At 57.6% G+C, this 27,406-nt stretch overlaps 15 protein-coding genes across 15 annotated transcripts; 5 read left to right on the forward strand and 10 right to left on the reverse strand.

The window, feature by feature from the left end:
• Window positions 1–67: 67 nt before the first annotated feature.
• On the forward strand, window positions 68–1,641 carry MKK02DRAFT_24133 (D-isomer specific 2-hydroxyacid dehydrogenase; the record flags this gene model as incomplete). The annotated part of the gene is made up of 5 exons (XM_053086845.1): window positions 68–511; window positions 584–679; window positions 794–895; window positions 995–1,220; window positions 1,397–1,641. The coding sequence occupies 5 exons, from the start codon at window positions 68–70 to the stop codon at window positions 1,639–1,641; spliced, it is 1,113 nt and encodes a 370-aa protein (XP_052947015.1).
• Window positions 1,642–1,911: 270 nt separating this feature from the next.
• On the reverse strand, window positions 1,912–3,271 carry MKK02DRAFT_43159 (uncharacterized protein; the record flags this gene model as incomplete). Its single annotated transcript, XM_053092299.1, has 3 exons — window positions 1,912–2,706; window positions 2,886–3,149; window positions 3,218–3,271. The coding sequence occupies 3 exons, from the start codon at window positions 3,269–3,271 to the stop codon at window positions 1,912–1,914; spliced, it is 1,113 nt and encodes a 370-aa protein (XP_052947016.1).
• A 374-nt stretch (window positions 3,272–3,645) lies between these two features.
• Window positions 3,646–5,561, forward strand: MKK02DRAFT_43160 (uncharacterized protein; the record flags this gene model as incomplete). Its single annotated transcript, XM_053092300.1, has 5 exons — window positions 3,646–3,732; window positions 3,786–4,161; window positions 4,205–4,317; window positions 4,361–5,068; window positions 5,130–5,561. The coding sequence occupies 5 exons, from the start codon at window positions 3,646–3,648 to the stop codon at window positions 5,559–5,561; spliced, it is 1,716 nt and encodes a 571-aa protein (XP_052947017.1).
• Window positions 5,562–5,768: 207 nt separating this feature from the next.
• On the reverse strand, window positions 5,769–7,054 carry MKK02DRAFT_43161 (uncharacterized protein; the record flags this gene model as incomplete). The annotated part of the gene is made up of 3 exons (XM_053092301.1): window positions 5,769–6,437; window positions 6,488–6,526; window positions 6,587–7,054. The coding sequence occupies 3 exons, from the start codon at window positions 7,052–7,054 to the stop codon at window positions 5,769–5,771; spliced, it is 1,176 nt and encodes a 391-aa protein (XP_052947018.1).
• Window positions 7,055–8,228: 1,174 nt separating this feature from the next.
• On the reverse strand, window positions 8,229–9,154 carry MKK02DRAFT_32130 (uncharacterized protein; the record flags this gene model as incomplete). The annotated part of the gene is made up of 3 exons (XM_053088455.1): window positions 8,229–8,902; window positions 8,953–9,082; window positions 9,110–9,154. The coding sequence occupies 3 exons, from the start codon at window positions 9,152–9,154 to the stop codon at window positions 8,229–8,231; spliced, it is 849 nt and encodes a 282-aa protein (XP_052947019.1).
• Window positions 9,155–10,190: 1,036 nt separating this feature from the next.
• MKK02DRAFT_43163 (phosphatase 2C-like domain-containing protein) lies at window positions 10,191–11,788 on the reverse strand (the record flags this gene model as incomplete). The annotated part of the gene is made up of 5 exons (XM_053092302.1): window positions 10,191–10,402; window positions 10,467–10,642; window positions 10,698–10,838; window positions 10,888–11,193; window positions 11,229–11,788. The coding sequence occupies 5 exons, from the start codon at window positions 11,786–11,788 to the stop codon at window positions 10,191–10,193; spliced, it is 1,395 nt and encodes a 464-aa protein (XP_052947020.1).
• Window positions 11,789–12,000: 212 nt separating this feature from the next.
• MKK02DRAFT_43164 (uncharacterized protein) lies at window positions 12,001–13,393 on the reverse strand (the record flags this gene model as incomplete). The annotated part of the gene is made up of 4 exons (XM_053092303.1): window positions 12,001–12,806; window positions 12,853–12,978; window positions 13,039–13,202; window positions 13,257–13,393. The coding sequence occupies 4 exons, from the start codon at window positions 13,391–13,393 to the stop codon at window positions 12,001–12,003; spliced, it is 1,233 nt and encodes a 410-aa protein (XP_052947021.1).
• A 356-nt stretch (window positions 13,394–13,749) lies between these two features.
• Window positions 13,750–15,157, forward strand: MKK02DRAFT_24175 (Inosine/uridine-preferring nucleoside hydrolase domain-containing protein; the record flags this gene model as incomplete). The annotated part of the gene is made up of 4 exons (XM_053086853.1): window positions 13,750–14,064; window positions 14,130–14,307; window positions 14,352–14,650; window positions 14,702–15,157. The coding sequence occupies 4 exons, from the start codon at window positions 13,750–13,752 to the stop codon at window positions 15,155–15,157; spliced, it is 1,248 nt and encodes a 415-aa protein (XP_052947022.1).
• A 129-nt stretch (window positions 15,158–15,286) lies between these two features.
• Window positions 15,287–15,939, reverse strand: MKK02DRAFT_43166 (uncharacterized protein; the record flags this gene model as incomplete). Its single annotated transcript, XM_053092304.1, has 2 exons — window positions 15,287–15,472; window positions 15,532–15,939. The coding sequence occupies 2 exons, from the start codon at window positions 15,937–15,939 to the stop codon at window positions 15,287–15,289; spliced, it is 594 nt and encodes a 197-aa protein (XP_052947023.1).
• A 712-nt stretch (window positions 15,940–16,651) lies between these two features.
• Window positions 16,652–17,805, forward strand: MKK02DRAFT_43167 (uncharacterized protein; the record flags this gene model as incomplete). Its single annotated transcript, XM_053092305.1, has 2 exons — window positions 16,652–16,752; window positions 16,836–17,805. The coding sequence occupies 2 exons, from the start codon at window positions 16,652–16,654 to the stop codon at window positions 17,803–17,805; spliced, it is 1,071 nt and encodes a 356-aa protein (XP_052947024.1).
• Window positions 17,806–18,010: 205 nt separating this feature from the next.
• MKK02DRAFT_43168 (uncharacterized protein) lies at window positions 18,011–18,453 on the reverse strand (the record flags this gene model as incomplete). Its single annotated transcript, XM_053092306.1, has 2 exons — window positions 18,011–18,173; window positions 18,224–18,453. 2 exons carry the CDS (start codon window positions 18,451–18,453, stop codon window positions 18,011–18,013), a joined length of 393 nt encoding a protein of 130 aa, XP_052947025.1.
• A 648-nt stretch (window positions 18,454–19,101) lies between these two features.
• On the reverse strand, window positions 19,102–20,861 carry MKK02DRAFT_23688 (glycosyl transferases group 1-domain-containing protein; the record flags this gene model as incomplete). The annotated part of the gene is made up of 5 exons (XM_053086768.1): window positions 19,102–19,290; window positions 19,338–19,910; window positions 19,973–20,135; window positions 20,200–20,539; window positions 20,609–20,861. 5 exons carry the CDS (start codon window positions 20,859–20,861, stop codon window positions 19,102–19,104), a joined length of 1,518 nt encoding a protein of 505 aa, XP_052947026.1.
• Window positions 20,862–21,265: 404 nt separating this feature from the next.
• MKK02DRAFT_43170 (Wiskott-Aldrich syndrome protein) lies at window positions 21,266–23,100 on the reverse strand (the record flags this gene model as incomplete). Its single annotated transcript, XM_053092307.1, has 6 exons — window positions 21,266–21,940; window positions 21,995–22,186; window positions 22,275–22,459; window positions 22,518–22,602; window positions 22,729–22,815; window positions 22,885–23,100. The coding sequence occupies 6 exons, from the start codon at window positions 23,098–23,100 to the stop codon at window positions 21,266–21,268; spliced, it is 1,440 nt and encodes a 479-aa protein (XP_052947027.1).
• Window positions 23,101–24,432: 1,332 nt separating this feature from the next.
• MKK02DRAFT_32135 (uncharacterized protein) lies at window positions 24,433–26,083 on the forward strand (the record flags this gene model as incomplete). Its single annotated transcript, XM_053088456.1, has 3 exons — window positions 24,433–24,552; window positions 24,614–25,030; window positions 25,082–26,083. 3 exons carry the CDS (start codon window positions 24,433–24,435, stop codon window positions 26,081–26,083), a joined length of 1,539 nt encoding a protein of 512 aa, XP_052947028.1.
• Window positions 26,084–26,859: 776 nt separating this feature from the next.
• On the reverse strand, window positions 26,860–27,334 carry MKK02DRAFT_43172 (DASH complex subunit Dad1-domain-containing protein; the record flags this gene model as incomplete). The annotated part of the gene is made up of 3 exons (XM_053092308.1): window positions 26,860–26,973; window positions 27,043–27,144; window positions 27,236–27,334. 3 exons carry the CDS (start codon window positions 27,332–27,334, stop codon window positions 26,860–26,862), a joined length of 315 nt encoding a protein of 104 aa, XP_052947029.1.
• Window positions 27,335–27,406: the final 72 nt, after the last annotated feature.

Genomic DNA, 27,406 nt, shown 5'->3' on the forward strand with positions numbered 1-27,406 from the left:
ACTCCTACCTCCCCCTACGTCCTCTCCCTTTTCCTTAATCAAGCGCCATCTGTTCATACCGCGCATCATGTCGTCTGACTCTACCGCAGCCGATACCGCACCCGCTGGCCCATCCCCCAAAATCACCTGTATCGCAGTAACTTACCCCCTCCCTCCTTCAGCTCTAACGACCGTCCGGTCCCGCTTCCCTACGGTCCACTTCTACCCTCACCCCTCTCCCATTCCCTCTTCCGTCCTACCCGATATCCAGGTCCTGTATACGTCTAACAGAGGTATCGCCCCCGAAACGGGCGTCGCGAGCTTCGACCAGATGCCCAAGCTGCGGCATATCCAGATGGTCTCTGCGGGAGCGGACAAGGCTGCCAATCAGTCAATTATGGCTACTGCGGCGGAGAGGGGAGTGACGTTAGGGTCAGCAAGCGGGATCCATGTGTTGAGTATCCCGCCGTGGGTCGTGGGGATGGCGGTGGGCGTGTGGCAGCAGTTTCCGAGGATGATGCAGATACAACGGGTGAGTCTGGGCTGGACATCAGTACACGTCTGAGGACGAGGAGATCGCACAGCACTGGGCTAATGAGATCAGAACGAACAAAGATGGGCGGATGGGACCGAGGTCGAGCAGTCAAGCCAGGAACTGTACTACGCGAGGTCACTTCGAGGTCGGACAGCAGGGATGCTCGTGAGCTTTTCTACTCGCTACTCATTTGGCGTAGTCATCGAGTAGAACGACTATGAGCGCATGAGCTGAGACTCTGGGCGGAGTTTCAAGACCGGGGACGTGCTGATCGTCCAGGGCTACGGTGCGCTCGGACGCGAATCAGCCCGTCTCCTCAAAGCGATGGGCATGAAGATCATCGCGTGCAACACGTCAGGCAAACAGACGCCTCAGGACGGAGTGAGTCTTGCCGCCTCTCGCAATCGCCCTCCTTCATCTGCTCTGCTGTCTTCCCTTTCTTCTCCCCCGTCCCGTTGGGAGCTGGGCGCTGACCCGCAGTACATCATCCCCGGCACAGGCGACCCCACCGGCTCCCTCCCCTCGTCCTTCTACTCGACGCGCGACTCGACCAGCCTCGACGCCTTTCTGAGCGAGTGCGACCTCCTCGTTGCGAGTCTCCCGGGTACCCAGGGGACGCGGTACCTCCTCGACGCGGCGAAGCTGGGGCTGATGAAGGATGAAGCGGTCTTTGTCAATGTTGGACGCGGGAGCTTGATCAAGTCTGGTATGTCCGCCCCCGCACTTAAGCTCTACCTCCCGCGCTCGTTGTTTATCCATTCTATGTCATTATCTTCCTGTTCCATTCCTGCTTCTCTACTCTTGATGGGCTCTCTCATTATTGGCCGAGCGGAGCATCAATACCCAACGGTCGGATCTGATCTGAAGCTGACCTCCCCGCAGAAGAACTCCTCAAAGCCCTCGACTCGCCCCGACTCTTCGGTGCCGCTTTGGACGTGACCGATCCCGAACCCCTCCCGACCGGCCAACCCCTCTGGTCCCATCCCAAATGCATCATCACGCCGCACCTCTCGGGCGATACAGAGGGGCAATTCGATATAGCCACGGATATCCTGTTGGAGAATGTACGGCGGATGGAGGCGGGGGAGGGGTTGGTCAATCTGATCGATATCAAGCGGGGATACTAGAGTATAGAACGTAGAGCTTCAAAGGAGGAAACTGATCTTCATTCATACCTAATGTACAAATGACAGCCTTGCATATTAGACTGAACTCTACGGGATTGTATGAATACTGGAGGCACCGCTCCTATGGCCAGGCTAGCTATGTACCTACATGACTGGACTGGGGCATCTCTTCCGTAGCTGGCGCTCAGCCCCATCTTCACCATCGCCATGATCATCTCCACCAACGATTCTCTCCTACTGCCCACTCGTATACACGCATACACTTTCACCCTACTGCACCCGGCGCACCATCTCCACACACTCCAGCACATCCCTAATCGCCTCCGTATGCAACTTGACATCGACAAAATACCTCGCCTCGCTCCCCTGCCCGCCATCCGCCGTATGCGCCGATAATGACGCCGCTAGGCGGTCCAGCGTGAGTGCGAGGGACCCGTTCACTCTTTCCAGGGCGGTATGGATTGTAGAGGTAGGGGGCGGGGCGGGGCCGTCGACGCTGGCGCTGGGGCCGAGGTCTGGATCGATAGGCGAGAGGAGGTCCTGGTCTTCCTGTGCAGTGGACCGGGAAGTGGTAGTCTGTCTGTCCGAAGGAGGCGGCCGAAGGGTGGCATTGATGGCTTCGCCGGTCTCGTATAGCTCTCTCCGGCGCTTACTCCTTGGGCTCTCCGGCACTGCCTGTGCCTGCGTCCCCATACCGCTTACGCCCAGTCCCGTCCCCGTACTCGGCCCAGCTTGGGTCTGCGGCGCCCCGCGAGAGCTACTCCCCGACACCGGTCTGACCGCCTGCGCCTGCGCCCGCCCCATCGGCTGAATAGGCTGCATCCCCCCCATCTGCCCCTCTGACACATAGCCCGTCCCGCACCCCACGCACATCCGCCTCGGATCTCTCGTCCCGTCCTTTGCTCTCGGGTATCCGATGAGAGGCACGCCTTTACAGGACGCATTTGGGCAGTTGCTCTGCAGGAGAGAGTACCCCTGCAGGAGGCGTGCCGAGATGGCTTCCGAGATGTCCTCGGAGGTTCGGGTCCGGGCGGCGGCGGTAGGGGATGTAGTGCGCGGAAGAGGCTGGGCTGTATTGATCGGAGATAGGGACGGGGAGAGGGAGGGGCGAGACCGGACCGATGTGGATGGGGAACGATCGGGGTTGGGTAGACCAGGGGGACAAGGGGGGTAGTAGGCAGAGGACCGACGGGCGGGGGCGCCGCTGGTGGGAGAGACCGGATAAAGGGGGTACGTGCGCTCACGCTAGACGAAGAGGGAATAGGCGGGTGAGGATCAATAGGAGAGGGGAACTCCAGCTGGGGTAGTGGACCGGGTTGGTCTGGTGTAATCTGTCGTGCTTGACTGGACGGGCCGGCTGGGCCCCCATCGCACTGCGCGCAGAATTGTATACGCGCCCGATTTGCCGCTGAAGCCTGAGCGGCCGGTTCTCGCATTAACGGAGTGACGTTGCATTGGTCGCAGTGGAGGTCGGTAAGTGTCCAACCTTTGAGCATGTACTCGCCGAGCTGCGGGGTTAGCGGGCGCGTTTTCGGTCATTTCTGGATCAAAGATTGAGCAGAGAACGGGAGCTTACGATGTTGGAGGTACGCTCTAGCTGTGACTGGGTCTCTTGGGGTGGGACAGGCATATCTGGGGAGTATGGGTGAGGCATGTATAGGGGGAGATGCGACTGAGGAATCGCTGACGAGGAGAAGATATGCTGAATTCGGTTAACTCGCCAAATATCTGAAACACGGTCAACAAATTTTGATTCCGGCTAGTTCCGGGGGCGAGGGGACAACAACCTCTGAAATTTCACTACACCCCTTGACTATACTTGCTCTCGCTATTATACACAACCAAGCAACGTTGATAAGTCGCTGATCCACAGAGGTTCAGCCATCAAATACGACGGATATCCACACCTCGCCGAAAATCTGGCTGAATTCGATCAGCCAAACGCACACAGCGAACGAAATTCCAGCCCCTTCATGATCTGCTTGCCATAGCGAGCTGAGCGCGATGAGCGGGGTGACCCGAGGTCAAGGCAAGGAGGCGGTACGGCTGTGCGAGCATATTGTAAGGCAAGCATTCGGCAATGTCGTCTGCGTGAGCTTTTTGATTATCCCACCAAGCACCCAGACGGCCAGCTCACACCTCAGCGAGTCGCTTCGGTCCTGCTAAACAGGGGCCGTCTCCCCATCCTCATCCTGTCCCGCCTCTCCGCCCTCACGCGCAAATCAACGGCCGCCTCACTCCTCATCCTCATGCAGCATAATCTCGTACAGACCACCTCGCTCACCTTGCTGCCCGACCCTCCACAAGGAATGTCCAGCTCGGACGATCAATACGAATTCGACGTCTCGGAATGCCTCCATCGGCTGAGGTATGGGCGGGTATTGGCGTTGACGGCGGGATGGCCGACGTTTGGGAAGCTGGCCAGCACGGCGGAGGAGATTGTGCGGATGGTGATGCTATATGGAAAGGTCAAGGTGAGGGATCTAAGGGGGAGTCTAGCCGGTGACGGGGATGCGATACGTGAGTTGCGCGAGGCGGGTAGAGGGCCGAGCTGATGGAATAGGCGCATCCGCTGTACAAGAGGCGATGCTGCTCCTTGTCCGGTGGCGGTTCCTCATCCCAACCTGTCCGGAGCTGCAGATATTGGAAGCCGAGATAATACAACGGCGATACAACGTGAGCTCACACCAGTTTCCACGGAGGCGTGGCTGACAAGCAGCACCTCAAAACCCAGACACAACGAAACAGCGGCGCCAAAGTTCTCTCCGCGAACCAAATCAATGAGGCCCGGCTCAGCGCGCGCAACCAGGTCCTAAACGAGCGGGACGCTCTCCAGGCGCTCGAAAAGGTCCTGACGCGCCGGGAAAAAATCAACAAGAAGCGTAAAAAGGGAGAGGATGAATACGACTATGATCTCAAACCGGACGTCTCCCTTCGGATCAATCACGACCGGTACGGTATTCTGATCCGGGACGAGTTGATCGTCAAGGCAGCCGAGGATCGGTGGAATGTCGGCGCCGGGATCGTCATGCGCGCGGTATGCTCCGCGGCGGTCAATGAGCACTCTACGCTCAGTGAGGCGCGAACGGGGACGGACGTCATGTTCAACGAGATCATCGCGAGGATACCGCACGAGGCGTACCCTGTTCTCGGACCTGGGATTATTGGGGGAACGAGCAAGTCGACGGCGGATATAGTGCGGGCGTACCTGGCGATCCTGGCGGGCGAGGATCAGATGCTGGCGAATGGGAGTGCGTTTCTCAGCAAGACGTCGAGTACAAATCCGGCGTACAAGATTGAGCTGGAGAGGGTGTGCGTCAAGATTAGGGAGGCGCTGTTGTCCGAGTTGGTCAGGCAGCGGGTGGGGGAGAAGGCGGGGAGAGTCCTGGCGGTAGTGACCAAAGCCAAGATTGCGAGTGAACAAACGGTACGTCCTTCCCTTTCCCACGTGTGGAGATGGTAGCTGGTGGCTGGGAGCTGATAAGCAGGTCCGAGACTGCGCGATGCTCCCCCTCAAAGACGCCCGCATCCACCTCGCCCGACTCCAAAAGCTCAATCTGGTCGAAACGACCGAAGTCCCGAAATCCGGCGCCAAGATGCGCATCAACATGCCCTCTGCGGCAGAATACCATCTCTGGTCGGTCGACCTTCCAAGGGTGTACAACTCGCTCTTGTCAAACATATACAAGACGATTGGCAATACGATCCAGCGTCGCGCGGCCGAGGTGGAGAAGCGGACGACACTACTAGAGAGGGAGGCGAAGGCGGTGAGGTTGGGAGGGAGGGCGTTGTTGCAGACGAAGGATCAGAATGATTTGGGGAGTCTGGAGGAGAGTGTCAAGAAGTTGGTTACGGGCCAAGAGAGGAGTGATTTGGTGGCTTTTATATTGAGGGATTTGCCGGGGTGGCCGGCGAAGTAGGCGGGTGAGGGTCGAATGGGTGGACGGCATAGTAGGGTCTGGCAGAATGATCAGTAGGTGTCTCGATCGCAGACTCGCTGTTCGGTCACGCTGATTTTGACAGGTCTCGAGCATATTCTAGGGTCTCGCGCTTGATGACGCACGTCATGCTAAACATGTATCATTCGTTCTCATGCGCCAAGGATCTCCTTCGGGCCTCAGCTACAGCTACAACCAATCCGCATCCCTCGCCTGAGCGCAGCCGTATACGACACACCGCCAGACCCTTCGTCTCGATCGCCAAGCCGGGGAGAAGGCCCACCAGGAATATACCTCCCGCGCGGTAACTATGGGTTTGGCCACGCCGAGCTCGAGCCCTGATTCGAGCCCGAGCCCGACATGAGCATCATGATCGGCGCCCTCCATCGTGTCCGACGTCGCGGCCAGACTCAAGGCAGCCTCGAGCGCTTCCTCGACAGGTCGACTGAACTCCTCCTCCAACACCGCCTCGAGCCTCTCGGACGAGATCGCACGTGTCGGAGAGGCGGTATACCGATGCAACAGCTGATGCTTGTACTGATCCACCTGACACCTGACCAGTTTGGCCCAGAATGAATGTGGGAAATCAATGTATCGCAGATCTGAGGACGTATTGAGGAGCGCTTGGAGGTCTGGGTGGGGCGCGCGGGTCTGGGTGGAAGGCACGGGGGGAGGCGTGGTGCGCTGAGAAGGAGGGGAAGGATCGGGAAGGGCTGGAGGGGAGTCGAGGAGGTGGTCAGCGATCTGTAGGAGAATGTGCGGTGGGAGGGTGGACAGCCGGTGGAGTCGACGAGGGCGGTGGGGATTAGTAGGACTGGGGACTGGCGGCGGGATATCAGCGGGCGAGATGAGATCCATCTACTCTAGTAAGCCTTGTTCCCCAGGATCAGCGGCAGTGAGACGCTCACAGGCAGATAATGTCTCTGACCGTTCGCCCATCGCTCCACCTGCGCTCTCAAGCCGATCCAACACCTCGGATCGAGAGTCCCTCCTCTCTGCCTACTGACTTCCCACCTCCCGTACCCCCCTCCCTGCCCCTCGCACGCACTCGGCGAGACACCTCCCACCCTCCACGCCGAAAACTCGCCTGGCCGACCCCACTCCATCCATCCCGTCCACTTGGGTAGACTCCACGCTTGGAGCATACTCTTACCGTGCTCTGAGCGCTCGAGCCTCAGCGCTGCGGAGAGGCAGTAGGTGTGTAGGGTGATACTGCGGTGTGCGTCTGCGGGGGCCGAAGGGGAGTAGGCGGGGTAGGCAGGGGGACGATTCCAGGTGGGTGTCCAGGTCGACTGGCCATGCTGCGGAGGTGGCGGAGAGGGAGGCGGAGGGGGGATGGGGCCGAAAGATAGCCGGAGGGACGTGTGGGTGTGGAGCCAAGACGGGGTCGGGGCGGAGGGGGAGTCTGGGAGACAGAGACAGGGAAGGGCGCAGAGGGCGCAGAACGTAGTTTGGGGAGCTGGAGAAAAGGACATGGTCAGTCTTGTGTACGTTGGAGTGAGAAGCGAAGGGTGAGCGCCGTCTTGTTCTTCGCCAGAGACAGAGACAGATACAGGACAGTCAGCTGACAAGTAAGATCTAGGAGTCTGGCGGACAAAGGATGGCCAGGACAGAGGATCGTCAGATCCGGGCCTGCGGGCCAGACCGGCCATTACAGCTTGATGGGTATAACTGTGAGTTTGGTGCACGATCTACGTTCTCCTCTGGAATATCGAGCTGATCGCAAAGATTCACATGCATCATATCATGCTTACACCACACCTTGCAAGTCGGAATCGCACCGTGATATGCTTCAACCTCGGAGCCAAAAGGTCCCTACTACAAACCCTACAATGCGCCATCCGCGTCTCTGGCTTTCGCACAGCCTGAAACGACACATCGCCAGACCCGCCTTCTCGACCTCCACGCTGGCGAGAACATCCACCAGAAGAAGACATCTCGAGATGATGCTACGTCGCCACTAATGACCCCGCTGCAGCTTGTTCGTCCCCTCTCGTTCGCCTCGCCTCGTTCGCCCGAGCCTGACCCCAAGTGTCTCGGCTGGAGCACCGCCACCTCAAGAGCTTTCTCGACCGGCGTCGTGAATTCCTCTTGGATTGCCCGCCTCAAGCCGTCTTTGCCCTCGTCACTACCACCACCACCAGCCGCAGCGCTAGCGCTAGCTGTGTCTGTAACTCCGGCATCACTGACAGCATCACCGCCGCCAGCTGTATCCGACCTCCAGTGCTCGATCAATTCAGCCGTATATCGCGCTACGTGCCTTCTGGCCAGGCTGGCCCAGAACGACGAAGGGAAATCAAAGTAGCGCACTTCCGAGCAGGTCTGGAGGAGGGCGAAGAGGTTTTTTCTCGGGCGGACCGAAGTGAGTGGCTGGGAGGTCGCCATTCGGACCGTTTGAAAGCCCGACGATGGGGTCAGAGTCATCGAGAAGGTAAGTCGCGATTTGCAGTACGATATGGGGCGGTAACGAAGTGAAGAAGCGTGGGTGTGGTTGGCGTGGACGATGACTTGGAGGAGAGGGGTTGCGAGATGGGGGTAAGACGATTACAGGAGATACAAGGTCTTCCTGCACACGGTATCAGCGTTATTCTATTCACACATCGCTCAAGCTCTCCGAAATGAGACATGGGAGAGGATACAGGCATAGCCTCAGGTACTGACCGGTAGATAATGAGTCTGACCCGCTTTCAACCTCTCCAACTGATCTCTACTCCCTAACCAGTACTTCTCATCCTCGAGCGCTCCCCGCTTACCCTCACCCATTCCCTCTTGCCCTTTTCCCGTTCCGGCGACCGCGGCCGTCTCTCTCACCGTAGAGCCCCAATCCGTCCAGCCGACCCACTTCGGAAGTCCCCAAAGCTGCACGATTCGTCCTCCCCCCGTTTGGCCACTCAGCCGCTGAGCCGCGCTGAGGCAGTATTCGTGCAGCGTCACTTGGTGGAAGTCGGGTGGCGGTTCGAGCGGAGTGGGAGTGTCATTCACGATAGGCTGTGGGAAGATGGGCGGCGGCGGAGAGTGGGTTGTCACGCGCAGACCGGAGAGGGCTGAGAGCCACCCGGGCGTCTCCAACTCGGGGGTCGGAGAGGAAGGACGGTCGGTGATGGTAGTGCGCGCTGTGGAGTGCAATGGGCAAGAAGGAGAGGGTGGTAGTTGTGAGAGACAAGGCACGGCGCATAGGGCGCAGTATACGGTCGCGTCGTTCAGGGCGAGCGCTGGAGGGGCCATGATTCGGTAAGGTAAGGATGATGCTAAGGTGCCAGGCCTGTCTGGATAGGTGGGATTCAACGCAGGATCAGGGCGCCGGGCGGAAGTAGGGGAAGACGCTGATATATGGCAACAGCGTGCGTGAAATATGGGCAGAGTAGCAATGAACAAAGCAAGGCGATGAGCGGTAAGAGGCAAGAGGCGGCAAAATATAAAGGAAGGAGCTCGAATCGAAGGAAAGGGAGCGGCCAGCTGGCAAAAGACGAAATGCTGCCTGCGGCAGGTGCAAAGGAGGGGTCCTATGATCGAAGGCGGTAGCGACGGACATACAGGGACAAATCCAGCAAGGCTTCTGCACATATAAGTGACATACTGACAGCAAGCAAGCTTGCAAAAGCTACTTGTCATCGAGGACGATGACCCTAAGACCTCAATCAGCATGTCACGTAGTGCTCCCCAATAGTAATAGTACGGGAAAATACCAGGCTGATATACCATTACCATGGTCCTTAGTATGGTAAATTACTAATACCAGCTATATGCCTTGGTATTAGTATGGTATTTAGTATCGCCCCCCGCGAATCCAGTGGTAGCAGGTATTACCAAGTACTAGGCCTGGTATACCAAAAATACTACAGCTTTTCCGCCACCCGTCCTTTCCTGAGCTGCTTACTGAGTAGCAGTCCCGCCAGGAGGACTCTGCGTCAGTCTTACAGCTCTCAAGTAGCCTTTTGGTACATGCGGACATGCACTGGCGCTGCTTCTGCATCAGTGACCACGAACGGCACTCCTTTGTTCGAAGTCAGACACTATTTTGTCCGAAGTCAGACACCACTTTGTCCGAAATCAGCACCGCTTTGATTGGTCTACAGCCTGATTATGGCTCTACCATGGCCTGAGAGGGTGATGACGGGGATGATTGGACTACGTTGCTGCTCAAAGAAAGCCTCAATGTTCGCATGCTTGCAGCCACATACGACTTTGGTGGCGGACTGGGTGGCAACGGAAGCAAAGATTGCTCCTCATGTTCCTCACTGGGTCTCACCCATGTCCGCACTTTCGGTACGAAATGAGCAGGGGTAGGCTTAGGGAGGAGCGCTCCTGGCAATCTGAGCACCTTTATAGCATCATACGGCACTCTATTGGACGATGGAGAGTAGTCTAGAGATTTCCACTCGGGCCTGGTATACCATGATATACCAGCTTGGTATTGGTATTTTACCAATACCATGCTCTCCCGCCTGGTATAGTACAATTACTTACCAGACGATTCTCCTGGTAGATAGTATGGTATTTGGTATTGGCCTCCGGCCCTCCACTGGTATTAGTATATCTACCAAAATACTATTGGGGAGCACTAATGTCACGCACAAACAAAGACTGACGAGGAGGGTGATCGCTCAGGACTCACGTCACGGTCATATCGTCCCTCATCGCTCGCCCCATCGGCGCACCCAGGCTGAGTAATATCTGCCTGGTTCGAGGGTCGCCACCGCCAATCGCGGCCCGGATGAGTCCCGTAGCGGGATTGTCGTCGGTCAGTGGCGAGACCGGGGCGGATCGCTCCAATTGACCAGCAACGAGATGGACTATCTCTTTCGAGCTGAGTCTGTCCGTCACTAGTGATTAATCAGCTCTGGACTCTGACTGAGACTGATAGGGTGGGAGATACCGGAGGCTCACCTCCGTCGGTCGCCAAAACGATGAACTTCAACTTGGCCCCTTTCTTCTCCAGCACCGTACATGCCACTTCCGGCGTGCTGAGGATGTATGGCGCGCCCGGGAGGTCTTGCTGCGTCGGGATCTTTGGCAGAAGTATACCGAGAGCTCTCATCGAGCGATCGTGGAAGAAGTATGGCCTGCAGAGATCATGAACTCTGATCGGTATTTGACGCCAAAGTAAGCGGTACTCACTCGTTCCTGTCATCATGGAGTGGCGGCACCTTACTATCCGGCTTGCCGAAGCATCGAGTGTGGGATGCCATGCCCTTGATGAACCCGTTGATCGGGCTGATGAGTTGATCACGAGACTCATTTTGATGTCTCTTCATCAGCCTGTGCTCGTCAGCCTGTCCACTCTCTTCGGCAACAGAGTATAGCTCACAGCTCTATCTCCTTCTCATTCTTGACAGTATGTCCCACCCCAGTATCTTTCGTCCCCCACTTCCCATGCTCATCTTTCCACCCCAATAAAACGCGGCAATCCCCCAGACTCGCGACGTACACTCTCTGTCTGGTCAGGTCGAGCAGAACTGTAGCAGCTACTGCGCCACTCGAGGGATAGAGGAGGCCCGCAGCGCCCAAGAGCGCGGTGCAGCCGGGAGGGAGGAGGGTACTGGCCGGTGTGCAGGGATTAGGGTTGAGGAAGTTCTGAGGGGCGGAGATGATGGCTTGGTCGATCTGTTCATACCTGCAGCATCAGAATCTGTCGAAAATCGAACTCACACTTTCGTAATGATGGACTTGATTGACCCATCGTCGCGATTCTCTTGACAGCCGAGCGCAAATGCCAGCGAGGCATGCAAGACTCGATTGATCGTATCCGCCACTTCGCCTCTCGCAAGACCATCGATGACTGAGCTCATCACCCAAGATGATCTCAACTCGTCATCGGCCTTCTTTCCGTCCACAAGCTCATCCCATGCTCGCCAGAACCCGCCGGGTCCTCGGATCGCCGACTCGACCAGCCCAGCCAGATCAGCCTCGGACAGAAGATGGGTGGAGCACCGGTCCTCGTTTGGGGTGTTGACGGGCAGTTGTGAGCTGAAGCACTTGATACCAGGAGCAGACCGTGCGCTTTCGTGTTGATGCAGCAGGGCCTCGGTGGTTTCCTCGTTGAGGAGAGCGTAGGTGCCGCCCCGAGCTGATTCTCCAGGAGAGGTGCTGGTGCAGGTCACACCAGGCCCTGGGTGGATGACCAAAGCGGCACGCATTGCCTCGCATGTCGGGGTCTCGATGGGGGCTACCGATATCTCTAGGTCGGCTGTGCGCTTATTGCTGGACATCTTCGGCCTGAATGATGCAATGGTCAGTCAGGTGAATGGGAAGTGGATGAGAGATGTACAGCTGGTTCAGTACGGCCGATCGTCAGCCTGACCAGGCAGTACAAAGGGTTATAAGCTCAAAGGAGACCAGCCTCAGCCCTGCAAGTTCCCGCAATGGTCCTCCAGTCTCTGTCGGTATCTTTCCGTCAGTGTGGCCGGACGATACTCTCCATTCATATCTCCTCATCGTCGTCATCCTCCTCCTCTTCCTCCCACCCTACCTCCACACCCTCCCCTTCATGCACATACGGTATAGGCACCCTATCTCTCCTCCTCCGCTGCTCATCCGTCAGACTCAGGTTGAAAGGGAGGTTGAGGGCCGTATGAGTCGCAGCGGCCTGTGGCGCCGGGGCGGGCTTATCCTGGCTGGCCCGCGTGTCCGCCGTTGGCTGTTGAGCCTGCGTGGCGGCGGGATGCGAGAAGGGCTGGAGGTCGATGAGGGATTCGAGCGGTCTGACGGCGAGCCGACATGTCCCGGATAAGGTCGAGGTCGAGGTCGAGCACGATTCCGACGTCAGAGATGATCCGGAAACAGAGACACCGGAGGTACTGGCCAGACCCTCCAAGCTCCGGCTCATCCCCTTCGCGCCGCCGGTAGCTTTACGCACTACGACCTGAACAGCCGCTACTGCCACGCCTTGCCCATCCCCGCTGTCCATCCTCTTCCCTTTGCCCTTCCCTACTCCTCCACCTCCAGAACCGGAGCCCGCACCCTGCCCCGACCCAGCGGACCAGTCCCCGAGACTACTCTCTCCTAGCCAGGCCATCCGTTCCCCTATCCTCCGCTCTGACGCCATTGTCAACAGATCGGTAAAGCGCGGATCGGGCGAGATGGGCGCAAGGTAGGCGGTAGATAGGGCGCTGAGGAGTGAGAGTGGATGTGGTTGGAGTTGCGTGAGCGGGGCGCAGAATGAGGGTGGGAGGAGGGAGGGGTACAGAGCCGAGTGGGGAGAGAGGAGGAGGGTCAGGCGGGAGGGAGCTAAGCCGTCAGCTAGATTCCATATAGCTAGTAGTGGAGAGCTTACCCTTGTTTGCTTTGATTTGTTTGAGGAGGCTTCTGATCAGACTCAGAGCCCCTGCAGAGGTATGGTCTTCTGCGAGGACATCGACGGCGTCAATGTAGATTTCGACTTTGGGTCCCATGCGTCGAGCTGTTAGCGTCAGCCATGTCTCTTTATACTACGATAGTATATGGACAGACTTTGACGTACCAGCTTCCAGGATCTCAGCCTTTATTCCTTCCAAATCTGACGAGCCATAGCCAGGCACGCGGTCCGAGAGGTCCACCACCTCGAGGAATCCCGACTGACCCGAGACACCGGGCAGATACGTTGATGGCGGTCTCAGTACGCAGATGAGGAGGACTGAAGCATTCCTGGTGTATGGTCAGCTCGATTTCCTCTCATATCCGTGTGGTCCATTGACTCACCTGGCGATACTCCGCCTGATTATCTCCCGCATGATAGGCAGCCCGCCAAAAGTCGGTTCATCCGAAATGAGGACATAGGGCTGGTGGGGGATCGAAGCGTTGTTCAGCGCCGCATCAAGCAGCTGGAGGAAGCTCATATTGAGTTTTGCGTCGGTCCAAGCTGTTGTGAGTTCTCTGAGGCCGATAGTGAGGTAGTGTAGTGAGGTAGAACGACAAGGTGATGTCGAAGCAAGAGCCGAGCCAAATTCATCGCTTGGAGCCCCACATTCCTCGCTTGACCCTCATGCAGCCGCTGCCAAGTTCCGAGCCTGAGCCCATAGACATCCTGTCCATATCCTGTTACTTCCTTTATACCATATCAGGAACAACCCTTCAGGTCACAATCACAGGCAATCTTGCCCCCTATCACAAAAGCCGACGAAATCGCTTTATTGCCCATTTTGCAAGCTTCCCCGCAGGCCTCATACCTCGATCTCCCACAGCCCCAGCCAACATGCCCGGCACACTCATCATCGACACCGACCCCGGAGTGGACGATGTCCTCGCCATCCTTCTGGCGCTCGCTTCGCCCGAGTTTCACGTCAAGCTCATTTCCATCGTATTTGGGAATACCCATGCGCCTATGGCGCACGCCAACCTACTCAAGATCTTTCATGTGCTTGAGAGTGAGCTCAAGGGGTTTCCAGAGGAGACAGTCAGGCGGTATCAGAGTCTAGGGGATGAGGGGAAGAAGGAGAGGGCGCGAGCAATATTGGCTATGGGGGCGGATGGACCGATCGGGGGTGAGAAGGCTACGGCGGCGTACTTTGTGAGTTGAGGTGACTGAGCAATATGGGCAGGACCGAGCAAATGAGACGGTGGGCTGACAATCAGCACGGCAAAGACGGTCTTTCAAACTTGACCGAGACTCACCCGCACTTCACACCCGCTCCTGCGGTCACGGACTCGCACGACCACCTGGACCTGGACGACCGGCCGAGCTGGGAGGTCATGCTAGAGATGCTGGAGAAGGAGGAAGAGGGAAGTGTGACCATTGTCGCTCTGGGCCCATGTACGCTTTCTTTCAATCATCACAATGACATCGCTGACTAGTAGTGACCAATCTCGCCCAAGCCATGCGCACCGACCCCAAGACCTTTGCCCGCGTCGGCGGCGTAGTCTGGATGGGCGGTACCCTTGAGCACGCCGGCAATACATCGGCCTCTGCCGAATTCAACTGCTTCGCCGACCCCTACGCCGCCGCTGAGATCAACGATGCCGCCCAGGCCGGGTTGATCAAGCTCGTCATGGCTCCTCTGGACATCACCTCCTACCAAGACGTACCCTTTACCGACCTTATCCACCCCTCCATCATCGCGTCCGCCGCCGCCGAGAACGAGGCAAAGGGTCTGCCCGTCCATCCCCCGGTCGCCCCAACGCCTCACGGCAAGGTCTGGAAAGACCAGCCTACCCCCCTCGAGGCGTTCGTGAGCGCCATGCTCATTCGCGTGCGAGGACTCCAGCGGTCTTTCGGTCTGCCGGACGCTATGGAGATGCATGACCCCGTGGCGATCTGGTATGCCCTCTGCGCGGCGGGTCTGCCGGCGATTGGGCTGGGAGAGGGTGGCAAGCCCGAAGGATGGGTCATGAATCAGCGGGAGTTCAAGGTGGAGCGGATCGGCGAGTTGACGCGAGGAATGTGTGTGGTGGATCGCCGAGGGAGCGGGGAGGCGAGTGGGGAGGACAGGACAAAGGGGGAATTGGGTAAGGGAGGGGCGGTCCCGTCACTGGAGGTTGAGAAGGGGAGGATGGGTGAGGATGTGTTTAGGCCGAAAAATCTGCCGTGGGTGCTTGTGCAGTCCCCGGGGAAGGACGTGCTCAGGAAGATACTGCTGGAACGGGTGTTTGGGGGCAGTGTCTAGTCGGGGACGGGGAAGGGGGATCAACGTGTCGGGAACATCATGGGTGGATAGCATGGGATCGGGATATGCATGATAGTGGAAGGTGCTGATGCTGATGCTGCTGACGATGACTGTACTGATGATACCGTTCTACCACGCACCAGCATCGCAGCTCGGCTCAAGCTTGACCGGATCGTCACACTTGACCTCCACCCAATCCTGGACCCCACATGGCCAGAGATACGACCTGTTGTCCGCTCCTCCCGGCTGAAACCTAAACAGCTTGCTTGGCTGATTCTGGACATCTTTGACACCTTCTTTCACCGCGAGATGGCACTGGTTGTCAGCCTAATCCTCCACCTTTTGACCACACTCTCGGCTCAGCTGGCGCTCACATTGACAGTCCCAAGACCTCCATCCAACCTCGCCTTGAAAGCCCCTGGACCAAGGTAAAAGATCGGCACATTCTTCGCCGTCATCGCCCCATAGTACCCAATCAATCGGAAGGCGGTGCCGTTTCCATCCGCAGCGGGTTCAGCCTGAAACTCGAGGTATCGCGTCGTATTGCTCAACCCGTAGATCTCGAATTCGACCTGCGTGCTGTTGGGGGAGACGTACCGGTTGACGATTCCGACGCGGCCGCCGGAGGAAGGGATGTTGGCGGGGCGGATATTGGGGAAGGGTTGTGAGGTGGCGGATGGCGCTAGGGAGCTCGAGGAGGATGAAGGATCGGATTGGGCGAAAGTGAGGAGCGCGACGGACGTGAGCAGGAAGAGGAGAAAAAGGGTAAGGCGATCGAACATGATGGGGTGGGCTTGCATGGTTGTTGAGGTGACAAGAGCAAGATCTGAGCTGTGTTGAGGTCTGTGAAGTGCGGGCAGCTGAAAGCGGATATGGAGTAAGAGTTAAGGGTATGGGGTTGGAGGTGATGTAGGTACGAGTACAGAGTGGCGAGGGTTTCTGCTGATATATCAGCGGCATCGTTCTGGGATAGAGGGTATCGGACATCCTATGTGCTCATTTCCGTGAAGCACGAGCGACCTGCCATACGCGTCTCAACGCTCTCGTGGTCAAAGGATGCTCCCGAGTCCCCATGAGGCACAGGCCTGCCACATCGATCCTCGAGCGTCATAAGGAGCTCAGACATGAACACCACTGTACCAGCTCCGGCCTTTGGCTCATCATGCTTCATATCCGAGTTCTCCCTATTAAGGCTTTCCGTGTTTGTCTCGCTGGTCTCCTCGTGTTGGCGCTGCGAGCAGTCGTCCCATGCCGCCCGATGCCCAAGGCACAAGGCCCAAGGGAACCTGACTTTCCTGCGCGACATTCCTCGTCGAAAATTTGATTCCGTAACGACCATGACGACAGACAGCCACAGCTCCAGCCATCCTCTCTCTCCCTCATCTTGCACGTCACCTGTCATCCTCAGCGCTACATATCTACTGTGCATACGCCTCCGCCGGGCGGCCCCTATCAATCATTATCACTCAGGGACACCTACGAGTGGCATCCACCATGTCGTTCCCGCACAATCCCCCAAAATCCGCTGCTGGGATCATCGTCGACCCAAAGACGTTAGAGCGAGTCGTACCAGAAAGCAAGCGAACAGACGGAACGTGAGTCCACTCCCAATCTGCGCTTTGCCTTACTCTCACTTCCCTTCTTACATGTTGCATGCAAAGCCAAGCTGACACGCTAGGGTCCGAAAAGAGCTCAAAATCCGACCAGGATTCACCCCCGTCGAGGATATAGGCCGCTATCGTCCCATTCGCGCATCCACCTCTTCCTCCTCTGTCCCCGGCTCTCAAGGCCGCACCGGTGCTTCGGCCAAGCGGGATCCGTACGCTCGGGACCAGGGTGAAAATCTGTTCAGATCGGATCCGACACCCGCTGAGGCGGGTTCACCGAGCAGTAGGGCAGGCGCGAAGAATGCCAAGCGGCGGGAGAAGAAGCGGGCGGGTGATGGAGACGGAGGAGAGCTAGGGAAGACGTCAAGTCTGAACTGGGACGAGGACGATGCGGGCGTGGAGCGGGTGCCGCAGCGTGATGAGGAGGACGTATTGGCCAAGTTGGCGGGCCTGAGGATAGAGGGGTCGGCGGCGGGGGCAGGAGAGGGAGAGGGGGAAGAACCACTCGGGACGGGCTCGAAGCACGTCGGCGGCGGCGCGCCCGTCGAGGGAATAGTCAACACCCTCCAGTCTACCAATGGCGCCGCTACGCCTCGGAGACCGGTAGATCCTATGGCGGCAGTTCCGGCAGCAGCGGACGTACCGGAGGAGGCATCCCAGCTCGTTTCACCCGAAAAGACCGAGAAGGCTTGGAAGGCCGCTCGGCCCTCTTCATCATCGACTACGACGGAAGCTACGTCGGGACCCTCGTCGACATCGACGTCAAATGCGGACAGGCCGGGGCGGTGGCAGCGCGGTGGAGCGCCTCCTGCGCCCAGCCGGAACGGTGGAGGCGGACGGGGAGGATCGGGGTGGGACAGTACCAAACAGCAGCAGCAGCCAGAGAGAGTGAGCAGGGAGGTCAGGGTACGCGAGGGGACACCGGGAGATGGTGGGAGTCTAGCCTCGACGGTCAGGGGATTGCTGGTACAGAATGAGCCAAGGGCGAGGAAGACGGCTGCGGAAGGAGGGGACAGGGACGGGGCGTGGCGCAAGGCCTAGTGGGTGAATTCAATGGCCTATCAGCACATTATAGTTCTCTGGGATCAACAGACATCATTACTAGCATAACATAGCATGTCCATCCGCCTGAATCACCTCGGCATGAGATGCATCCCCAACGTTGGTAGATCAAGTCCGCTACTTGGCTATCTCCGGTCCCTTCGCAAAATACCCGCCTCCGCCAGGTCTCGGACACTCCTAGACCTCAGGCCGTCTTAACATCGCTAAACTGCCGCGTAGCCGCCTCAAATGTGCCATCAGGAGCGGTGTTGAAGAGGAATTTGGCGTTAGGTGCTTGCGTATGGATGGTATTGATGAGTTCTTCAAAGAAGGCAGTCATTTCTTTGGTGCCTCGGATGCCCCATCCCCTGCCAGTCTCATTACACACCCTACACACGAGCAAAAGAAGAGGACTCACACTCCAACCCCATCATAATCGCCCTCCTTGAGCTTCTTCTCCAACCTCCCCATACCCTCGGTGGAAGTATAGCCCATGAACTCATATCTCATCCCCGCCGCCTCGAATGCCGCCTTGTCCTTGGCTATGCCCTTCTCGACAATATCGATCCATTTGGCGGCATTCTCAGCGCCGACAGCCATGGCGATCTCAGATGAGGTGATGCCGACGTGGAGGATGGAGTGGGACATTGTGGATTGTGTAGAAAGGCCACGAGGTGTGATGGTGCTGGGCTTGGGGTAGAGGAGGTAGTGATACCGGTCTGGCGTTGGAGGGGGTGGCGATGGGAGAGTGGCTTCTTTATAGGTCCGAGCTAGGGTTAGGCAGCGATGCGCTGAAGTCAGGTGGTCAGTTGCAGATCTGCCATGTCCCGTGTCTGGCTCCGCATCATTTCGGCAAGTGATGGACATCGGACCCGAAGATGAAGGAAGCGAGGAGGCTCCGTGATGGTCAGACAGTTCGAGATCTGGATCAGCCCTCGTGGGAAGCTTGGGGCGCAATGTAATGTCGGATGCTTACAATCAGCTGATCAGAACCTCGAGAGTCGATGGTCAATCACGAAGAGGATCTGATCCGCTGCCGATAGCACGTATGATCAACGCTGCCCATGATCCACCAATTGCAGTGACACCACTGGATACGAACGACGTTGCATACCGTACCGCGGTTGTCGAGCTGTGTTGTGAATGGCGATAGCTGAAAGATAGAGTGAGAAGTGGAGTACAGGGGCGGGGGTTCGATGTAGGTACTGTGGCTAATGCACAACGTTCCGCCTGAATCACCTTGGCATGAGATGCATCCCCAACATAGGTTGATCGACAAGTTGGCTAACTACTAGGCTACTTCCGGTCCCTCCGCAATATCCCCTTGAAGACCACCCTATCCCAGTTCTTCTCCCATGTCGTCCATTCGTCCGGATCATGTACGGGTGTGCCCGCACGACTTCTGGGCGTACTTTCCGACTGGGCAGTGAAGAAGAACTGGAGCGTTTGGAGTGAAGCATTATTAGGAAAGTCAGATAAGAGGTTCTGGTGATCAGCACGATCTCTCTCCGTATGGACCAAGGGGAACTGACTGTGATCTCCTGACCCAGCTCTTGGCCCGTATCGAACGTCCGTCCATTCTTCCCCTCTTTGACCAGCTCCCCGAGGCATGCGAACCGCTTCGCCAGGACCGGTACGCCACACCCAAACATATCCACAATCTTCATGGGTAGATCACGCCCGCTTGAGCTCGTATGCAGGCTGACGCCGAGGTCTGCACAGCCCAGAAGAGATGGATAGTCACGCGCATCCACAAAGAGGCAGCGGGCCGTGACGTTTGTCCAGCGCCCAGAGGCCTCGCGGGCCTTGACGAGCGTTTCGAATTCTGCGCGCAGGGGCCCCTTGCCGGTGATGAGACAGAGAAGATGTGGGAGCTTTGCTGTAGAGGTGGTGGAAGCAGCTTCATAGGCGTCCAAAGCGGTAAGAAGGAGTGAAAAGTCCTCGTCGGCTGTCCAGGAGGTCGAGGAGACGAGGAGTGCGGGACGGCCGGGACGGAGGGAAGAGAGCGAGTTGGAGACGGTCGTGAAGATTGTGGAGTGGGCGTCGGGAGCGGCGAGGGTAGAAGGGAGGGGTGGGGAGATAGTGGGGACTATCCGGGAGAAGAGCTAGGGTGTTAGCTAGTGTCCATGTAGGCTCAGCATGAAGGATTATCAGAGCTCAAGCTCACCTCGTGCTGCTGCATAGCGTCCGTTCGGCGGAAATTGCTCGGTGGGCGATCATACAGCACCGCCGGTTGACCAAAAAGATCAAACTCCTTCTTGAGGTGCGTGAGGAGCGCGTTCGTCACAAACAGATGCGCATGAGCGACCTGACCAAAGAAGCCCTCCATCCTGCCGAGTCAGCTTGTCCTCCTGGTCCCTGCGCGTTCTCCCACTATCCCGAGCACAGACTCACCACTTCGCAACCTTGACCAACGGACTCCCCCTCCCTACTCTCATCCCCAGTATACTCCACCCCTCATTATGCCAATCAATGACCAACTTGCTTCCCGTCAGACTACACAGGATCTGCGCGAGCATCAAGGTCGGGATGGACGGCGGGTTCTGGACGAGCATGAATTCCGTATGGAACGGGACCGACCAGAGGACGGTGTATAGCATGCCGAAGCATTGGAGGAGGAGTCGAAGGGGCGCACGGAGGGGCCATGGGAGGAGATTGAGCGGGAAGGGGAGGGGGGAGAGGTATTGTAGGTGCAGGTGTGGGGATTCGAGGAGGGCCGGGATGGGGTCGGTTTCTGCCTGTCAGCCGACGGTATTAGCAGTAGACCGTATGACCAGACTGTAGAGTGTCAGATATCACTCACCCCCATACGCCACAACCACCGTCTCCCACCCATGTCCCACCAGACTCTTCGCATGATACATCATCCTCGGACTCCTCCCAAAATCTCCCAAGACCAGAACGATCGCCGACCCGAACCGCGCAGGCTTGGTAGCGAGGTGTCGATGCAGCAAGAAGAAGAAGGAAACGTAAGGGAGGACAAAGAGGGCCATGACCAGCAGCAAGGTCTGCGGGGAGATGAGCGAGAGGTCGGACGGCGAGGTGGGGGAGGTCATCTTGACGGTGGATGTGGGGTGCGGTGGCAGCCGGAGGGGATGCTGAAGCTCGGGGTGCTCGATGAGTCGACAGAGGAGCTACTCCTGAGCCGCAGACGCTACGAGTAGCTGCGCTTAATGTCGACGCTAGCTGGATGGACCGACGTGCAAGAGAGATGTTGATGACGGAGAGAGCGGCGGTTTCGGACCGGACCAGATCTTGGATCTCGCTCGTCCGCTTACCGCCGGCGCTATTGAAGACTTGCTGGACACCGTCTACGGCGTCTAGATATGCTAGCTAGGACCAATGCCCTCACCCCGACAGTACAGCAAGACCAAACGAGATGCAACAACAGCTAAATCACAGATTCCCCTCCCCTTCCCTTGTCCCCCATTCCCCATTCCCCCATTATCCACCCCCAGTTCTAGTCCCAGTCCTCATCACTGCTCTCCTCATCACTATCCCCCATATTATCTTTCCTCTTCGCCAGCGCCTGCGCCAAACTACTGGCCAAGTCCGGCGTGTCCTCTGTCGCAGCGACGACTGCCGCTGCTCCACCCGCTCCGACCCCGACTGCGGCGGCACCCGCAAGAGGCGAGATCTTCTTTTCGCTGTCGTCCACTTTACGCAATTTAGACATTCCCTGGCCTTGGATAGAAGCGAGGAGAGCGGATCGGCCGCCGGCTGCTGCGGGTGGAAGAGGGGGTGCGCCACCGCTTGGCGGAGGGGGTGGGGGAGGGGCTGCGCTGGAGCGCCCGGGCGGCGGCGGTGGTGGAGGGGGACCAGAGCGGCCTGGAGGTGGTGGAGGAGGGGGAGGGGCGCCCGACCGGCCTGGAGGAGGGGGTGGTGGAGGTGGAGCCATGGGAGCTGCGGGTGCAGATCGACCGGGAGGTGGTGGAGGCGCCATCGGTGCGGTGGGTGCGGACCGGCCAGGGGGTGGCGGTGGTGGCGGAGGCGGAGCCATCGGCGCGGCTGAGAACCCAGACTGAGGTCGAGATGGTGGAGGAGGGGCACGAGATGCCGGTGGTGGTGGAGCAGGCTTTCTCCTCGAGGTTGGTGCGGGTGGAGGCGGAGGCTTGCGAGCTGCAGCGGCTGTGGCCTGATGGATTAGCTTTCCGCTCGCCGCCAGCGGAGCTGTTCTCAGAGGACTGACAGCTTCGATACCGCCAGACTGTTCCACGAAGTCCTTGATGAACTGCTCATTCTCCTGGATATCCTTCGCCGAGATACCCTTCATGCTCAGCTGTTCGAGCAGCGCTTTCCAGGTTGGGTCGACACCGACGGATGAGAAGCCTTTTTGGGAATCGTATCCCATATGTGCGAGGTGCTGGAAAGACTCGGATTTCTGGCTCATCAGCATGATCTTCAGCTAGATGATTTGCAACCGAGGAGCAGGCCTGGTTGACAGCGAGCAGATTGAAGTCATGACTTACAGGCGCGGAAATCATGCTCTTATCGAACGCTTTCGCGGTAGTCTTCTTCTTTCTCAAAGGCGATGACTTAGCAGGGGACGACGACGAAGACTGAGCCACGGCAGCCGCACCCGCCTTGTCGGCCTTCTCTCTGGCCCGCTCTTCCGCCCGTGCTTCTTTGGTGTCCTTTTTATCCTTCATCTTGACTAATTTCGTCAGCTTGCTGTCCTCCAGATCCTCCACAGTAGGCAGCTTCCAGCTTACCGGCGTATTTAGCTCGATTGGCTACTTTCTTGTAGAAATCGTTGGCTTCTTGTTCGTTTGGGAAGATGAAGGCGTATGAGGCGTCCTGCATAGTCAGCTTATCATCCAAGTTGCGAGACCCGCTCAGGGCTAGTCTCCGCCACCGCAAGTGCGATCAGGTGGTCGCAACAATGTTGCCCAGAGCGGCCATGGTGACTCGGAGACAACTCACATCGCCCTGCCAGGAATGAAAGAACGGCTTGTCCTGATTATACTCCACCTCGATTGGGACTTCATGCTCCCAGACCACTCCTCGCCCCTAAATATGTCAGCTATATCGCTCAAGGTGTTTACACCAAACATGGCCACCTTGAGAAAGGGAGCTCACCGTCAGATCAATCATCTTGAACGACAAAGCCCCCTTTGCCTTATCCGCCGACAATACCAACGCCCCCTCCTGTCCTGCATATTGCCACTCCCTTCCACCTTCAGGACACTCGTATATCCTCGCTACAGTAGCCGTGATGATCTTGTTGCTGCCCTTGGGGACGGCCCGCTTGATCTTGTCTTTATCGTCCGGGGAGAGGGTGAGTGAGGCCGGCATTTTGGCTGATTGCGTCCCCTGTGGCTGGTCTTGTCGGGTATGACTCGAATCTGTGGAGAGAGTAGCTACTAAACTACCCGCCTATACTGCTGTGAGTGTGGATGGGAAAGCTAAGATAGCAAGTAAATAGGCTGTTGACACTTCGCAGGCATACCGGCAGAGGCGGTGACGTCGGAGGAGTGTGGCGCAGGTCCGTGCGCGAGTGTGGCACTTTCCGCTCTTCAGTGGCGGGTGATTGGAATGCCATATAGAGAGCTGGGCCATGCCTGACATAAAATGGTCACAGCCAGGCCCAGCCGTGCTCGCTCCCACGAGAGAGATGCAGGGCCTCAGCCCTCCTGGATTTGAGCAGACTTCGCGTAGGGGGAAGAGATGCTTGCATGAGAGCACAGACAAGGGGGAAAATTGCCTCTTCGGGTAAGATTGTCATGTTTCAGATCTGAACCGCATTCCTGAAAACATCTGATCCTCTACCGATCCCCTCTGCATGTTGGCTGGTATGACAGCTGTCCTGCAGGCATAGGACCGTGTCAAGGTCAGCGGAGATACTGACAAAGTGCCACAGTGAACAGATCAGCGCCGGAGGGAGGCGTGCGATAAGGATCGGTCACGTGAGACAACGTCTCAGTCAGATCAAAACATGAGGTATTTTCCTATACCCGCCTCTAAAGCTGACTGGATTCCTGCCGCCTGCCGGTCACCGCGTGGCGTTATCTATGCACGTGATAGGTCAGGGAGGGCAATCAGAGACCTCGCAGGACTCGCCGAAAGTACTGTGGAGCGATGAAACGCATAGTCAGCACGGGGTAAGGCGGCCGGAGCATACCGAAATACCGCAATTGGGAGGAATCGACTCGGTAGCGCTCTTCTCCGAAACAGGACTTTTGTACAGATCCAGCCTCAGGCTCAGGTACGACCATTCTACAGAGCGGTAGCGCGGATGATAGGTGCATCGGCAGCAGCGATAGATCCAAGGCGAGCACCGCCTTGGAGGCGTCGACTTGCCACTCGAATGCATATATAAGCTGCGCCGTTTGGAGCTCTATTTCCTTGCCACTCTCTACATCCTACATACCTATACCTACATCCACATACTCAACTCCACACTACCACATCCACCCTACATCACACACCATCCATCATCCACCATCCATCATCCACTATCCACACTCTGAACACATCCCCATCCCCGCTCACACCCAGGACTTACCTCGATATACGTTCAACTACCCAACCACAACCTCATATCGACTAAGTGCCGGCCACTCAAGTCAATACCTCCAACAACCTCATCTCTACCTATACACGACAACTCGACCATCTACGAACAAGATGTCCAGCGCAGGTCTCGCAGTCACCGAGGCGTCGTACTACGGTTCGCTCAAGGGCGTATACTTTTATATCCATCCTGGGTGCGAGCCACTCAGTGATATAGGAACGGCGCACATCTATGTAAGTGTTCTCCATCAGTCGATGGCACTATGGCTTCTGGCGGTATAGCTGACTTCCTGAGGCTCGAGGCGGCAGGTTCCTCTCCAGCTTACACGTCGCCCTGCCAGTTGCCGAAGTCCACGTTTCTTGCGTCATGATCGTCTCTCCCCACTGTCAACACCTCGAACCTTTCCCCGTTGGTCAGACCACTCAGCAGGTCAAAGCGTACGCCCTCGCTCCGTCCAGCCTCGCCAATTACATGGACATCATGGACCTGGAAACCCTTATCTGCCTGGACCTGGGGCACGCCCCTCCTAGCGGCGTTCCATACGGCGACGAACAGATGATGGAGGCGCGACTGGAGGATAGGGAAGAGGCGGATACTCAGATGGTCCGCCACCGTATGCTTGCGGGCTCGAGGTATTTGGCGGAGAAGCAATGGGTGTCTCTGGAGCTGGGCGGGAGTTTGAGGTCAGAAGATCAGGACATGCTCGAGATTGTGAGTACCTTCTGCCTCTTCTGGGTTGAGCGAGCTAGGGCTGATGTACAGGATGATGAGGGGTTCCCGGTCATCAGCTTTCCGTCGCCATCCATGCCGCAGGACGATATCGAGATGGATGACGGCGGAGGAGACGACTGGGTCATGTACGACGATCAACCGATGGCAATCACCCAAGATCCTTTCGCGCCGGTCGCGAAACCTCACACGTGCTTCATCTTCCCCCAGCTCTTCCCCCCTATTCCCCCGGCTCAGCGGTATCCTCTGTCTCTCTTCCGCGACGAACTCTGGGCTCCAAAGGAGATACCCTACGCGAGATTCATCCAGGTCGTCCCAACGGCAGCTATCGGTCCGCACGTACAAGCTCTCCCCGTCGACCCAGCTCGCTTCCTCGCTCCCGCCTCCGCCCCCGCTCAGCATGACTACCGGCCTTTACGGAAGGCGGCAGCCGGTCCATCCCCGCTCAGGGAATCGTACACTGCAGCTCATGTGGGTGGCGGATCGACCTCGGTACCTGCTGCATCGAAGTCGTCCATCCCGGCGGCGAGTCCCCCTATCCTCTGGCTCTCTCCCCCCTTCCCTGCACCTCAGCCCCTCCCTGTCAACTACCCCGTCCCTCCTCCTCCAGCCTCAGCCCTGCCTTCGGTCGCCACCACCTCCGTCGCCGGCCCGTCATACTCGGTCCCGCACGCTCCTATCGTCCCGGACGTGTCAGCTGGCATGCGGCGGTCACTGGAAGAGGAGGCGGTAGAGATGGCAATGCAGGAACCAGCTGGGAAGCGGTCCAGGCCGATCACGGACGATGCTGGATCACGCGGCTCATACATCGAGGCAGGCCAGGCTGGTCCTGGCCCCTCGACCATCGCCGCCACCCAAGCTCGTCAAAGCTACAAGCCACGGAGGACGGCACCGGTCAATCCAGCGATGGCGGAGCGGCAGAAGGAAAGGGAGAGACAGCGGAGGAGACAGGAGAATGCCGAATTCACTCGGCAGCATGCTATGCCCAATGCGAGGCATGTGAGGCAAGATCCGGAGTCTTGGGGGAGGGAGTAGGGTGTGGAGGGGAGGAGGGGAGGAGGGGAGAGTAGGGGATGGAATTGCATGCAGGGAGGGACGGAGGGCGGAGGGAGGGGCAAGAGGTCAAGTCTGAACGATCGCGGATCATAAGGTAAGCTCACTCACTTCCCGTTTCTTGGTTCTCTGGGACACTGGCTGATCTCCACAGAAGTCCATCAATACATCACATCTCCCACACCTATCCTCATTCCCATCGCACCTTTCGTACCATCATCAGTATCGCGGTCTCATCGGCATCAGCGGCATTCTCAACGGTCGTATTCATCGCAGCTTGGACGGAGAGGCGACTATACACCATATACCAATAGCTCGAGCGTTACCCGGGCGGCATACATACCAATCAACCACATCAGCGACGAAAACGGATCGACCAGTCAGCGCATCGCACCCAACTCAACTTTTATCATCACTACCATTCGTCATGTAAACGGGACGGAGTCACAGCGAGCTGGATCAGTAAAAGGTCTAGTATATCATGGATCGGGGCAAAGAGGGAATCTTGGTAGTATCAAGCTAGTTGTAAGGGATATTGGCATATCATGTTGTTGTTGTTATAAGTAGTAGATCCGTATAGTTTTGTAGCGATCGTATCAGGTGCTCAGGTGAATGCAATCAGTCAGTCAGTCAATACCTGTCAATGCGTCCCACCCTGTCCGAGATGGACTACGAGCCCCCAATCATCATACTAGTACAACCCTCATTCGTCTTCCCTGCCCTCCAGGCTCCCGGCCTGCCCCGCTTCGCGGAATGGGCTATCCCTGCCGCATCGTGCTTGCCCCATAATTCGCTCCCCCCGTCCCCGGTACCCCAATATCCGCACTCCCCGCCTGCTCCGCCTGTTGCTGCCGAATAAGATCATCGAATCTCTAGCATCCAGTCAGCTTCTGCCCCCTCTTCTCCCCAACCGCACCCGTCCGAGTCAGAACTGGACTCACGCCCCATAGCTTCGCTACTGTCGTAAACTCCTTTCCGACCCCATGTACCTCCTCCAGGGTCCGATTGAGGACGTTTGAGTGTGTCAATAGCTCTTCAAATCCCTACTTATCAGCTCAATCTTCCGCATGGGGTAGCAGGGTAGCACGGAACGGGGTAGATGGGAGCAAATTTTAAGGGTTGGGCAAGACGTACCGCCGAAATCTCCTCGACTAGCCTTTCTCGCTCTTTCTCGAAGAATGATTGTTTGGGCGCGTTGGGGTCATACGCCATCGAGGGGCGGCTGAGGGACATCTTTGCTGTCTCAGAGTAGTGCATGCGCAGCGGTGAGATGAAGTGCAAAAGCAGAATCTGAGCGATTTTAAC

Source organism: Dioszegia hungarica (assembly GCF_025882075.1).
Source record: "Dioszegia hungarica strain PDD-24b-2 chromosome Unknown MKK02contig_7, whole genome shotgun sequence".
In the NCBI taxonomy this organism is placed as follows: domain Eukaryota; kingdom Fungi; phylum Basidiomycota; class Tremellomycetes; order Tremellales; family Bulleribasidiaceae; genus Dioszegia; species Dioszegia hungarica.